At 42.2% G+C, this 13,508-nt stretch overlaps 1 protein-coding gene across 4 annotated transcripts in view; it reads right to left on the minus strand.

Moving 5' to 3' along the window:
- TRIM66 (tripartite motif containing 66) overlaps positions 1-13,508 on the minus strand; it is a 61,935-nt gene that overhangs the window by 17,805 nt on the left and 30,622 nt on the right. For all 4 annotated transcript variants that reach the window (XM_083590498.1, XM_083590496.1, XM_083590495.1 and 1 more), the window contains 3 exons: positions 12,264-12,381; positions 10,277-11,211; positions 9,558-9,704 (listed from right to left, as the gene is read on the minus strand). In XM_083590498.1, coding sequence (XP_083446624.1) covers positions 9,558-9,704; positions 10,277-11,211; positions 12,264-12,381 — 1,200 coding nt within the window. The remainder of the gene's footprint in view (positions 1-9,557; positions 9,705-10,276; positions 11,212-12,263; positions 12,382-13,508) is intronic.

Here is a 13,508-nt window from a genome sequence, read left to right on the forward strand (position 1 = left end):
TACAATAGTAAAAAGATAATGTGCCCAAAATCAGAGTTAAAAATTAAGAGCATATTTTTATACGGCTCCATGCAAACATGCATTATGAACCACAACGAAAATTGGAGGTGAAAATGCCTACCTTCAATAAGGTCTTGGCTTAGGATTTGTTAAACCTACACAGATTCTTTGCGGTTGTGGAGAAATTACTGAGAGCAAAGGACTGGAAAGTAACGAAGGCTGCTGTTAAGTGGAGCAATCCCCTTGGCAGCTCATTATGCTGCAAGGTTAAACAAATGCACTAATTCAAATCCAGTTGGCTCAAATTTAACTCGGAGTACACCAATAGCCTACGCATATATTCTTTGTGCTTTGCTCTTAAGTAGAGTGCCCCTGACCAAAAGTCCCTCCAGTTTGGGGTGGGGGAGCACCTCTGTTTTCTGTTTTGAAAAATGCATCACAAGAAAATGGAGCCGGCTTTACGGTGCAAGCAGCAGAAACAGCCAGCCGAACAAGCAGCATCATGTATTATTTATCTTCCTTTTCAGGTCACAAAAATAAGCTTTGCTAATCTAAAACACACTGTGAAATACTGCAAAATCCACAGCATGACAATATCTGTATTAGGCCAGTCAAAATGGCATAGAATAGTAAGCAAGCTTTCAAGTTCTACCAAACTCTTCACTGGGTGAGATGGTTAGGAAAGATGGCTGGGTGTTAAAAGCCAGGTAAATGTTCCAGCTTTACCTGGAGCTGATGAGGATTAAACTGTGAACCCTCAGTGTGCTCTACCACTAAGCCACCACCCTTTCCTATACAATGTACTGATTACCACCAGAATGGCTTAAGCTCAGCAAATCCAGTCCTCCAGAATCCCCAAGATGATCAGGGTCCAAAGGATCAGATCCTAAACATTTAAATTGGGCTATTCCCTGCACCTGCACAGTAACTTTTGGGCAGCACCAGCTTAATGCCAGTGCCTTGGACATTTAGGTGGCACGGCTTTTGCAAAGTTCAGGCCAGCTGCCAGTACAAACACAAAACCAGGAATATAAAAGTTCGTTACTAGGCATAAAGTTGTGGAGTTGGATACCGTAACCTAGAAACATTGATTCTGCAGGGGTAATCTCTTGGACACAGACAGAGAGAGGGCATCTGGATTAAAGATGGAGTCTGAACACTAGTTCCCTCTCCAGTATATGGTCCTGACTACAATAGGGCACAGAGTCAATGGTATTCAGTGGAATTCCTATGTCAGTACCAGCAGGCTGCTTTTGTTGACATCAATAAGTAGAAAATGTTGTCACCTGACGCTGATGAACAGTCAGTCATATTTAGCAGTACAGGGAGCTTAAGCTTAGATCATAAATTACTATGATAATCAATCAATGCAGAAATCTAGACACCCACGGTTATGCCATGGGGGGGGGGAAGCCTAATGGTTGGAATGTCATGAATATCACCTCTTGTTTTACCAATTTGTGGATTTCTGGAACTTGGAAATAGATATAAGAATCCCAGCATTAAAGACCCAGAAAGGAGAGGAGGTCTGTGTGGGATTTTCAGCGGCTAATGTGCAGGAAATAATGAAGATGATTATGATGATAGTGTCCCACACAATTATAACTTTACAGTGTATTAATATCTCATCTTAATTTCCTCTCTATTCTCCCAGTCCTGAGGTGAAATATCATAATTCAGCACTATAAACTAAAACTAAAAACAATAGAACACAAAAATGAGATGCAGAGCATATGTTTGATGCTCAAGTCTAAGGTTCACTCCTGGCATCCCCAGTTTTAGGATCTGAGCTGTTTGGGAGTAGAGTATGAATTTATGATATTCATAATATAATCTAGTGTACAGTGGTACCTCAGGTTACATATGCTTCAGGTTACAGACTCTGTTAACCCAGCAATAGTACCTCGGGTTAAGAACTTTGCTTCAGGATGAGAACAGAAATCGTGCTCCGGCGGTGTGGCAGCAGTGGGAGGCCCCACTAGCTAAAGTGGTGCTTCAGGTTAAGAACAGTTTCAGATTAAGAGCGGACCTCTGGAATGAATTAAGTACTTAACCCGAGGTACCACTGTACGTGCAATATGAGGATCATTGCTCTGAATGAGTGTACAGCAACTCCTTTGAAAACAATGGTCTTCAATTGAAATGTATGTGAATTTATTCAAATGTGACTAGTTAACACAAGTTTCCAGAAAGACTTAATTAGGAATGCAGAACTGATTGGGAGGGGGAGTACAAAATAGCATTTTTCTTTAACTAACTTCTTTTTCACTCCCTCCCTGCTCATCAAATGATTGAGCCAATGACTGGGGAAGGGGCCATTTCTATCTTCAGCCACCTGGGCTAGGCCAAGAGGTTTAAACTTCTCCATGCTATGTGTCTACTTTATATATCCCCCCCCACACACACATTTTTTGACACTGTCCAAATTTATGGGTTCTTGGAGTGGGGCAGAAAAAAATGGAGAGTGTAGATTAGGCCACAGAGCTGGGAGTTAGCCACACGTGCTATATATTTTACATGCAGTCCACAGATTTGACTCCAGAGTAGTGCTTTTGTTGTAGGAATATTGCATTTAATGTGCACTCAAAGAAGTACAACATTCTGTACTTGACACACCATAAATTTGAAGCACATCTCCACCATCACCCCTGCAAAAAAGAGAGAAAGATATTGGGAACAGTAGTTCAAAGGGCATACTACAAAGGGCAAACATACTACCATTCCCAAGGTTCTTAGGAGGAGTGCTTTGAACGCTAGGTGTGTGCACAATTAGATGTGATGCTTCTCCCATAGAGTGCATATGTTGCTATAAAGTTTATTTGCAGAGTATTACTGGCAACTTTTATGTGGCATTTGTGCAACATCACTCCCCCTCTGCCTGTGCACCCCTTTGCTACCTGACCCCTGAACCAGATGACACAGCTATTGGTGATGGTTTTAAAAGGGGGGCAAAAAGCAGCATGACTATAGCCCCATCTACTGGATGAGGATGGGCTAGATCAGAGTTCTCAAGAAAAGTAACTGTCATGTCATCATGCATTAAGCAAATGTATTTGTGGCAAGTCTTCAGTAACTGTCTGAAACAGCATTGAGTCTACATCAGGATGCCTGAGTCTACAGTAGCCCCACTTATCACATGCTTTATTGGTCTGTCAGAGCTTTCCTAATATGAATTTTATTTGTAAAAGTTTTCAAAAATATTAGATAAATATACAAGAGACACACAACACAAGAAAGGAGAAAAACACAGAAGCAACTTGAAACTAAAGCACATTTACAGTACAAGGATGCGGTGTGTGTGTGTGTGGAAATGACTGTCAAATTCACAGACAATCAATGAACTCTAAGAAAAGAGGATGTTTGTCAAGCTAAGTTGGCAAACTGAAAAATGAGGTGCAAGCAGCCAAAACATTAGAGAGGAGAGGGATGTAAATGTTTTTGCATTTGGTAACAGTAAGATGGCCATCTGGCACATACACTATAAGAACCAGATCACAACAATCTTCTTTTTCTAGACTCTATCTCTAGCCTGCAGCATCTATTGACAAAGTTTATGCATAATCATCACTTCTCAGATAGTTCTGTTGTTTCAGCTACAATTTGCAGAGAAAACCACAATTGTGTTGTTAAAAGTATAGTTATAAGGTCATCATTTGCTTGAGAATGGATAAACTCCTGAAAGAATTCTGCAATTAATTAGTAGAAGAGTTGAGCAACCACAAAATGTGTTTAAAGGTCCTAGTTTGGACACAGCCGTACTAGACAAACTGACTATAGCTTAAATGGATTAAGTGGAACTTTGCTGCAGTTATGCACTTTCTGTTAAGATCTTTAAACTGAGTTTTTTTTATATTCATGCTACAAAGAACGAGGCACAGCTGCCTTGCCAATCTAAACTTCTGGACAGATCCTTTACAAACCTCCAACTACAAAAGCATCTCCTTCAGAAGAAGGGTCAGAAGGAACACGTAGATGGTAAGAGCTAAGGAGGAGAGCATTGTGACATTTAAATAGGATTCTAATGATGCTAGTGAGGTTCCAGCATTCTGCTTGAATTATGGTTGTCTGAGAAAGTAGCATATTTGCAGAGTGGCATATTGGAATAGTGATGCCATTAGGGCCCCACTCAGCAGAAGGAACAGGAAGACCCGCAAATGCAGCAAGTGAAGTAATGCATATTATCATTTAAAATGATCCCACCCCCATAAGATAATTAAGTCTAGGGTCCAAAATGATTTAACTGCACCACTGTACAGAAAGCTATGGTGAATCAACTTTCTTTTCATGTTCCCTGAAGTTTTCTTCAACATGTTAAGTCTGTCATCCAATGTATCTTTGTTGTTTTCCAGGAAGAGAAGTCCATAAGGCTGTTTGAACTGATTAAATCAGAATGATACAGAAAAAGACAATCAGGCAAAAATGTGATTCTCTCTTCAACGGATCCAATGAACAGAGCATTCTTAAAGGAAGAGATGCCTAAGTATGAACCAAGGCCGATCCCTGTGATCATTCCAAATCAAGGCATCCTGTGTATAGTTTCTGGTAGCATGTTGTTGTATTTGTGTCCACTGATGATGCAACCATATAGGAGAGCAGCAGCAAAATATAAAGTCCAGGGCTGGAACTGTCAAACTTTTTTTAACCATAAGTCTACTAAATCGTGGTTTATGCTTAAGACTTGGTGGTGACACATAAAGTGCAATTGTTTGGGGAGGGAGGGAGGATTCTAGACATTCATTCATTCACACAATCGCTGTCCTGGTGAGCCATAAGAAGTCAGAATACCATTTTTGCATGCATTTGTAAAGCTGATTAGAAAGTGGTTGGTAGTTGAATGTATAATAGGTAGACAGAAGGATGACAGAAAGATCGCAAGGTGATGCCATGGCTTAGTGGGTTGCACAAAATAATTTTATAGGTCAAGTTTATATTTATCATATCAGACTTCTGATAGTTGACTTTTTATCCAGATGCTTTTTCAAATGTGTCAAGCTCACACTGGTTATGAGATGTAATTTGAGCTGCTGAGATGTTATCAGAGATGATCACTGCTTTATGCTGTGTTTAGTTACACTTGGATCATTTTGTTCATCCACAGAGCACAGGCTAAGGGTTCCATTGTCAGGATATATAGCAACAAATGCAGCAGACAGCCAGATCTAGTTCTCTTTTGAGATGAGTATGATAGAAGTCCAGGTTGTCTACAGACACAGCCCCTAAGGATGTTGATAATGCCTGAATGTCCCTGGAGGAATTAGGACTGAAATTCATCTCGAGAAGGAAATACTTGAAGCATAGCCATTCGATACAATCAAAAGCTTTCTCAGTGTTGGGGGATAAGATGTTCAAAATGTGTCTTGCCTTGTATGCAACATCAAGCCCATGTAACACTTTGTCCACCAGGTGTCATCATGGGATGAATTCCATTTGATCAGAGTGGATGTACTGGGTGATAATGTTGTCCATTCTGTCAGTTAAGACAGCTGTAAAGTTCTTCGAATCCTGATTGATTAAGGATATTGAGCAGTAAGAGGCAGTTACAGCCGAGTCCTTTCCCTGTTTCAACCATCCTTCTTTTCTTCCACCCACAAACAATATCTAACTCCTCCAAAGTAGTCACAGAAGTCTCAAAGGCCTTGCTATCAGAATGATATGCAAATATGTGTAATTTGTATACAACCTTCTTATTCTACTGATTGCCTGGTTTCTCTGACAAAAGACTGTAGCCTGGATCCAAGGACCATACAAAGGAACCATATACATCATAAGGCTCTTCACATGATCCCTTCTGGCTATAGCCCCTATACCACCTTGCAAGCTGCTCCAAAAACTCTGAAGAACTTTGGGACTGTCTGCAATCTGGTATAAAACATCCTGTTTTTTGGCTTTGGCTAAGCAAGGACTTCCAAATTCTTAAATAGAAGGTACGTGCACTAAAATTATTCAAATACAGTGGACGCTTGGGTTGCAAACGTGATCCGTGCGGGAGGCACGTTCGCAACCTGCAGCATTCGCAACCCGCAGCGCCACGTCTATGCATGTGCGGGTCGCAATTCGGCGCTTCTGCACATGCGCAAAGTGTGATTTAGCACTTCTGCGCATGCACGAGCGCCGAAACCTGGAAGTAACCCGTTCCAGTACTTCCAGGTTTGGCGTGGTGCACAACCCAAAAACGCGCAACCTGAAGCGTCTGTAACCCGAAGCATGACTGTATCAGCCATCATAGCTAAAATTAATCCCCTTGTAAATTGGTGGTTCAGAGTTGGGAACAGGGAATGCCCAGTTATCTTTATCCTTCATTTCAGTTTCTAGGCAGATGATCGGCCAATATCAGATACAGAATGCTAGCTTATACAATGCATATGTTCTTAAATGCAGCCTAAGCAAACAGGCCTTAGCTACGGTAGACATCAAACAATTAGAACTCGTATAAATGGCATGTAGATTATGCAAATGGCATTGCATCTTATGACTCATGTTACAGTCCATTTAATCCAAATACCTGTACATAAGTTCCTGGAAATTGTGGAGAAACAACTAAACAGTTATGTACAAGCAAAATGATCATGTAACATGAAATTTAAATTACCCTCAAAGATACAACCTGTCTTTTACTTTGAACCAAAAGGAAATTTGGTCTTTCCCCCGTTATAGTTACAACCCCTACATCACTTCTTCAATCAGCACTTGCCTAATTTTGGCACCAAGCCATGACAGTGCTGTGACACTATAGCAAGACAAGGGTCTTGAGATCAAAGTAGATGGGGCTGTTTATTTGTGTTTATTTGTATCCTGCTCTTTTTCCATAGGATTCAGGGTTGTGTATATGGGAGGCTGAAGAGTGTTCCATTCAGGAACTAGCCAGGCCAAAGCACTATTATTCCACTAAACAACTCCACTGAAGTTATTGGCCAATTAAAATATTTACTAGCTGCATGCCTTTTCACATCTATCTAGTCATTTATGCCCTAAAAAGAAGAATTGTCAACTTTTGTAAAAATAACCTTGTCTTATCATTTTGGAAGCATTTCTTACTGACCAGAAGTGACCAGATCAAGTGGCTGTTGGGCAAAAGGTCCTCAGAGGAGGTGGTCAAAAGCTACCAACTTAAGCAAGCACATTTTCAGTATTTAATATTGCCTATGTGATGAAGCATGCTTCCAGTCTGTAATACATGAAGCTACAGTCAAGACATCACACTGGGTAGTAGCTACAATATGTACTGAGTTTATTTCTCTCTCTCTGTTCTCAGAAAACAAAACCATTTTGGGTATCAAGAAATGTTCCTTTTTAAATTTAGAAAATCTAAATATGCATAGAGAAGATCATAAGTATGTCTATTTTACCTGTACGGTTATTGGCACCACCACCTGAGATTGAAGGAAGAGGGGTTAACTTGCACCTAAGTTGCTCTCCACAGCAGGTTTGTTTATCTGCTGCAGAGGAACCTCAGAGGTACCTGCCCAGCCATGTGCCTGGGCCTTAGAAAGCTGGCTTACACCAGGTCCATCTAGAGTAGACTAGTATTATGTACACTGACTGGCAGCAGCTTTCCAAAGTCTCAGGCAGAGGTCTTTCTTATCACCTACAGCTCATCTTCTTAACTGGATAACCTACAAACACAACCTGTAACTGCCTGCATGCAAATCATGTGCTCTACCACTGAGCTATTGCTAATGTTGGGGATAGGAACCTTTCTTTGGCTAAGGGCCACATTACCTCTGGGTTTGGGGGGGCTGGGCCAGATAAATTTTTATTAGTTTTCCAATATTTACCCAATAATAGCCAAATTATAACAATATCAATTAATTTACCTGTGAGGTAATTTGTCGGAGGCTAGATGATAGCAGTATGCAAGGCCAGAGTGAAAAGTGAGAGGGGTGCTACCTCTATCACTCTTTCTCTCTCTTTGCCACTCATTTTCTACCTGTTCTTCCCCTCTGTGGCACCTGAATGCAGTGGCGTAGCGTGGGGGGTGCAGGGGGGGCCGTCCGCACCGGGCGCAACATCTGGGGGGGGCGCTCGCACTCGCAGCTCTCTGCCCCTACCTGGCTCACTCACTCTCTCTCACTGCAGTGCTGGCTGTGTGAATCCGATCTGAGCCGCCGGGTCGCCGCCCACTGTGGAGGGGGTGGGTGCCAGGCGTGCGTTGCGGAGAGAGAGCGAGGGACTATCTGGGGGAGGGACAGTGCAGCGGCCGCCCAGCGCAGCGCTGAGCGCGAGAGAGAACCACACCAGACCAGACCAGGCAGCAGTAAGAAGAAGCTGGCAGCGGCGGCAGGTTAGGGGTTAGGGGGCGCAAATTACTTGCCTTGCCCCGGGTTAAGGGGCGCAAATTACTTGCCTTGCCCCGGGTTAGGGGGCGCAAATTACTTGCCTTGCCCCGGGTGCTGACAACCCACGCTACGCCGCTGCCTGAATGAACTTAGGTAAGCCACAGGTTGTTCACCTTTGCCATATGTGCAGCCTCCCATGATCCTACACAAGTGTTAACTGACAAAGCCCTAAATAACTCATGTCCAAAGCACCATCTGATCTCTTATGAAGTACTTCTGGTGGTTCCCCATGCCCTGGAGCCTTCACTAGGAATTGAGCCCTTAGCTTGGCAGGCCCTGTGCTTGTAGAGGTTTGGGAGGAACTGTCCCTATCTTCTTTTACAGGTCTGAAAACTGTACTATTTAGAAAGGTCTTCACAATATGAATTTCTCTTTTTAGCCAACCAGTATCTGCTGATGTTTCACTGAAGTTTTTTATTGTGTTTTATAGATATTTATAGACTGATATTATTGTGTTGTATATGTTCTGGGCCTCCTTTATATATTTTACGAAAGTGTGGATTATAAATGTTCAAACAAATACATAACTGCCACCTTTGGGATCCAACTACCTATGAGCATTTGACAGGCTGCCCCAGCATTAAGACAGCATTAAGAGGAGGCCGATGCAAGGAACAAGACTGTGGATGAACTGAGTGAATCCCCCCTATTCCCTCCGTCATGCAATTATTGCTGCTTGTTTTTGAACACCTAAATAGGGTGTTCAAATAATTGTGAACACTGGGACTTCCCTCCATCCTTGTGTAGAAAAGAAATGTCAGGAACAAAGCAGCCCTAAAAATATGTCTTTTGCAGCATTGCCTGGAGATCAACAAATCAGAATTCATGAAAAACTCCCATCGAAATTTCCACTCAAGGCTTTATGTGATTTTTCAATCAGTTTGTAGTGCAAACGTACAATGTACATTGCCCCAAAATGTAAAAATGTACATTTGCATTACAAATGCCTTTCTTCTATTCTTCTCTATATTAACAACTATGAAACAGGTACAGAAATAACATGAGAGTCTCAAGGGCAATTTAAGCACTTGTATGGACACATTCACTGTGTTCCAAGGATATGGGTTTCTACAGAGAACAATCTCCCCTACAAAGATGAAATTTCACTCTTGACCTTCATTCTTGTGCTGAAAGAGAGAAGTACTCTTCAAAGAAGCCATATAGAGCTACCGAAACATTTTCTCTTATGTTTAAAAAAAGAAAAGAAGAAGCTCTGTGTACCTTTCTGACTGGATTCAACAAAGTACTCTCTGGGGAGTGAATACTGACAATAGCATCTTCCAGTGGCTGTGACATGGGTGGAATCATGTTTCTATCAAGAGGAAGTGCTGGTTTTTGACCTTCTGAATCAGTGCAATCTTCACCAACCTGTGATAAGGGAATAATCAGCACAGATTCATTAATAGCAACAAGATCAGTTAGGAAATGAGTCGTAATATGAAAAATCCTTTTGATGGAACACCCTTATTTTAATTGTACATACAGGGATCATTTCCAGATGATCTGTAGACTGAGCCACCCTCCTAATTTGTTTGCAGGGAGATTACCGGTAGTTGATGTTGCCCATTAGTTAACATTCAATCGGATTTGTTTGCAGTGAAATTAGATGACACTGTGTCAAAGCAAGAGTTCTCACACTCCCCAGTGCATTTCCTGATCACTTTCTTTACTGCAAAAAGTCCAATCTTTTGCAGAAGAGCTCCAAATCAACTTTAATTGCGCAACCAGAATTTGCCAGCGTGTTATCGAATCCCACCTAAAAATAGTGAAGCCTGGAAGAGCCTACTGAGTTCACAGGTGTCAGCCCATTTATTAACAATTACTGGCTTTAAATCTGTGCTAACCTATCTGCATTGGAGCCTATTTGGTACCAAGTTTTGGTTAGGGCATTTAAACAGCTAGAGACCAAAAAAAGAAAATGACAGACCTAGCAAACTCACCTGCTGGGCTTCATCCTGGCTTTGCTGCTGAACTGCCGTCGGCTGCCTCACAATGTAGTTTATTTGCCCCACAATTGTTTGCTGAACATGCTGAGGCTGCTTGGCCTGATTCACTTGCAGGCTCGGTTGCTGAGCCTGGAGGAGAAGCTCCAGATCTTTCTTCATTTCCTCCAGTTCAAACTGGTGGTGCATGATGTCCAAACTCTGCTGTAGCACTTGTTCGTGAGCCTTCTCGTTCTGACCTGTCGTAGATGGCTGCTGTGGTGACAGTGGCGGCAGCGGCGGCAAGGGTGGCTGTTCCTGCTGCTGCTGCTGCTGCTGTTGCAAGTGATTCAGCTTTAGCTTCTGGAGAGGACCAAGCTGAACTTGCACTGTCGGACTGTGCAGAGCAGATTGCGCAGGCAGCTGCTGGGAATGTCCAGCCTGGCCTTGTTGACCATCATGCAGGGGAAGGGGATAAATGGGATGTGCTGCCTGTTGCAACGGCTGCTCTTGGGAATGCTTTCCCATCCTGGCAGATAAGCTATCGTGCTCCTGGTGAGGTTTCTGCTCGGCACAAGGCTGCAGTGTTTTCACGGGTCGAGAGGTGCACCTCTGCTCTCTTTCATGCTGCTGCTGGCTATACTGCAGAGGGAAATGCTGCTGGTGGTGCTGCATCTCAGGAGGCTGTCGGAAGGAATGAGCATGGCTCAGGGTTTGATGAGGAAGCTGTCCTTTATTCATGTGTGGGATGTTAAGGCAATGGGTGCAGCACACAGGTGTAGGGCAATGAACAGGAGGCTGAAACTGGTGGGACTGGTTGTTGAGAGAGTCGTGCTGTGGTGCTGGCGAATGATGTCCGTGATGATGATACAAGGAGGGCTGCATTCCTTGCATACTTCCATAGGATGGCACTTCTGAGTGATGGATTGGTCCCCCCTCCATTGACAAGTGGCCTGCAGAAAGCAAGGAAGAAATAAAAACGGGAAGGATGCACCAGCAAAATGGAGAAAAACACACACACATCCTCCAGGAGGGGGTCAACATGTGCTAGAAACAGGCTCTCAAATCTTCCTTCAGGGGAAACCTTATTCAGAAATACTTCCACCTTTTGCATAATCTCCTAGTGTCTGAGTATCAAATGGAGGCATATGGTGAATTGTTGTTGTTTTAAGCCCTGTTAAAAGTAGAGGACTGGTGAGATAACAGCCAGCCCAAAGGGGGATGTATGACTTTTTCCCAAATTGTCATTTGTAGCACTTCCATAAAGACACTGTAAGGCAGGGGTCAGCAAACTTTTTCAGCAGGGGGCCGGCTCCACTGTCCCTCAGACCTTGTGGGGGGCCAGATTGTATTTGCGGGGGGGGGGTGAACAAATTCCTATGCCCCACAAATAACCCAGAGATGCATTTTAAATAAAAGCACACATTCTACCCATGGAAAAACACGCTGATTCCCGGACCATCCATGGGCCGGATTTAGAAGGCGATTGGGCCAGATCCGGCCCCCGGGCCTTAGTATGCCTACCCATGCTGTAAACAATCTTTTAATTTCAGAAGGGCTTGTGAGATTATTTCAGCTTGTGGGTGGAGGTATACTACATGGCTGCCTTTTGGTCCCGTCCTGTCCCCAAAATGCTTTTCCAGATATGGAAAGGACTACATCAATATTATCCCCCTACTTTCAATCAGGTCTTTGATTCTGGCATGGTTATTTATGTATGGATGTGCATGTGTGTGAGCGTGTTTTCATTCTTATGCCACCAAAGCAAAATAGTGGTGCCTATGTCACTTGCATAGGGGTATAACTCACAACTTGGCCTGCAAGTTTGCATGCAAAAGCTTTTGACTCACCTTGTAGCAGCTTTTGGGTGACATATTAAGTGTGACTTACAAAGAATTGTCACAGTGGTAGCAGTGGAAAAATTAACATCAATACTGATAATACACACACACATATTTTCATCTAATGAAGTCAAAGGAAACCTAACATTGTATACTTTTTTTACCTAAATTGGACAGTTGTTTAGTCCAGAAAGATGGGTCCCATGTGAATCTGACTTTCCAAGGAGGACCTGCATCAGTATTACAGTTTGTTTCTAGTAAACGCTGGATCTGAAACACAATCTGGTAACAAATCAAAAAATTACTGTTAGAGGTAATGATGATCAATGCTTTATCAATCACAGCTGATTATGACTTATAACTTTAAATGACCCTACATTTCCATTTTCCATTATTGCTTACTTGCCCATTCAGTTATCCTTTTATTTCATTTCGCTTTTCGATTTGCTTACATTTTCAAGGCAAGAATCTCCTAGCTAAAGTGAACTAATGAGAGGAAAGGAATTCATGTTGAAATCAGGGGCTCCTAAGCCAGTTGTCCATCACTGCAGGAGAAATGATTTTGCATGCAGACAACAGCAGGATTGTAATGTCTGCTATGCAAACTTCAGTGGAGAGTAAAATTACTCAAATTGCTATAGAGACCAGCAAATAGCCTGAAATAGTGAACAAGAAGTATGCTTCTGCAGAACTGGCACTTTTGCAAGTGCCACATAATGTATGTTCCACATTTGTGAGGAGTCATTCCTTTAGTATGGCAGCACCTTCGTTGTGGCAGACACATGATTTAGTTAATGATTTTTCTTTTAAAGTCATTGATTTTTATCTTTGTTTTTAAGGATGGTGGTGATTCTATGTACACTTGTTTTTAACTGGTGTATGACTTTATCCATGTTTTTATTTATAATTCTATCTGTACACCACTTGGGATCTAGTGGTTTATTAATTCTCTAAATAAAATAAATAATTGATAAGCTGCTGATGTATGAAACAAGGCTGAGATAACAATCCACAATACTTTACTTTGTAAGCAAATCCTTACTGTCTCACAATCTTTCTCCCATAATTACAAACGATATTTTTATATGTGCTTTCCCCAATAAAGTACTGCACATAGAGAGTAACCTAGAGCCATATCCAGAAACTCCACTGTGAGCATAGGATCTCTCTTTCACACTAGCCTCATCTGGAATACTATTGATGCAGAAAAATGGAATCCTATGCATATTTACTCAGAAGTAAGTCTGCGTTCATAAGACAGCCAGGTCTGCACTACACAGGGCTAGTTTAGGGGGTCTAATTCTTTGTTATGGGCATTTACTCTTTACAGTACACATGTGTACCTTTTGTATTTTCATTATTTGCTTTAGCTCCTACATATTAATGCAGATTTTTAGTTCATGTTGCCT

Source organism: Podarcis filfolensis (genome assembly GCF_964270895.1).
Source record: "Podarcis filfolensis genome assembly, chromosome: 1".
Lineage (NCBI taxonomy): Eukaryota > Metazoa > Chordata > Lepidosauria > Squamata > Lacertidae > Podarcis > Podarcis filfolensis.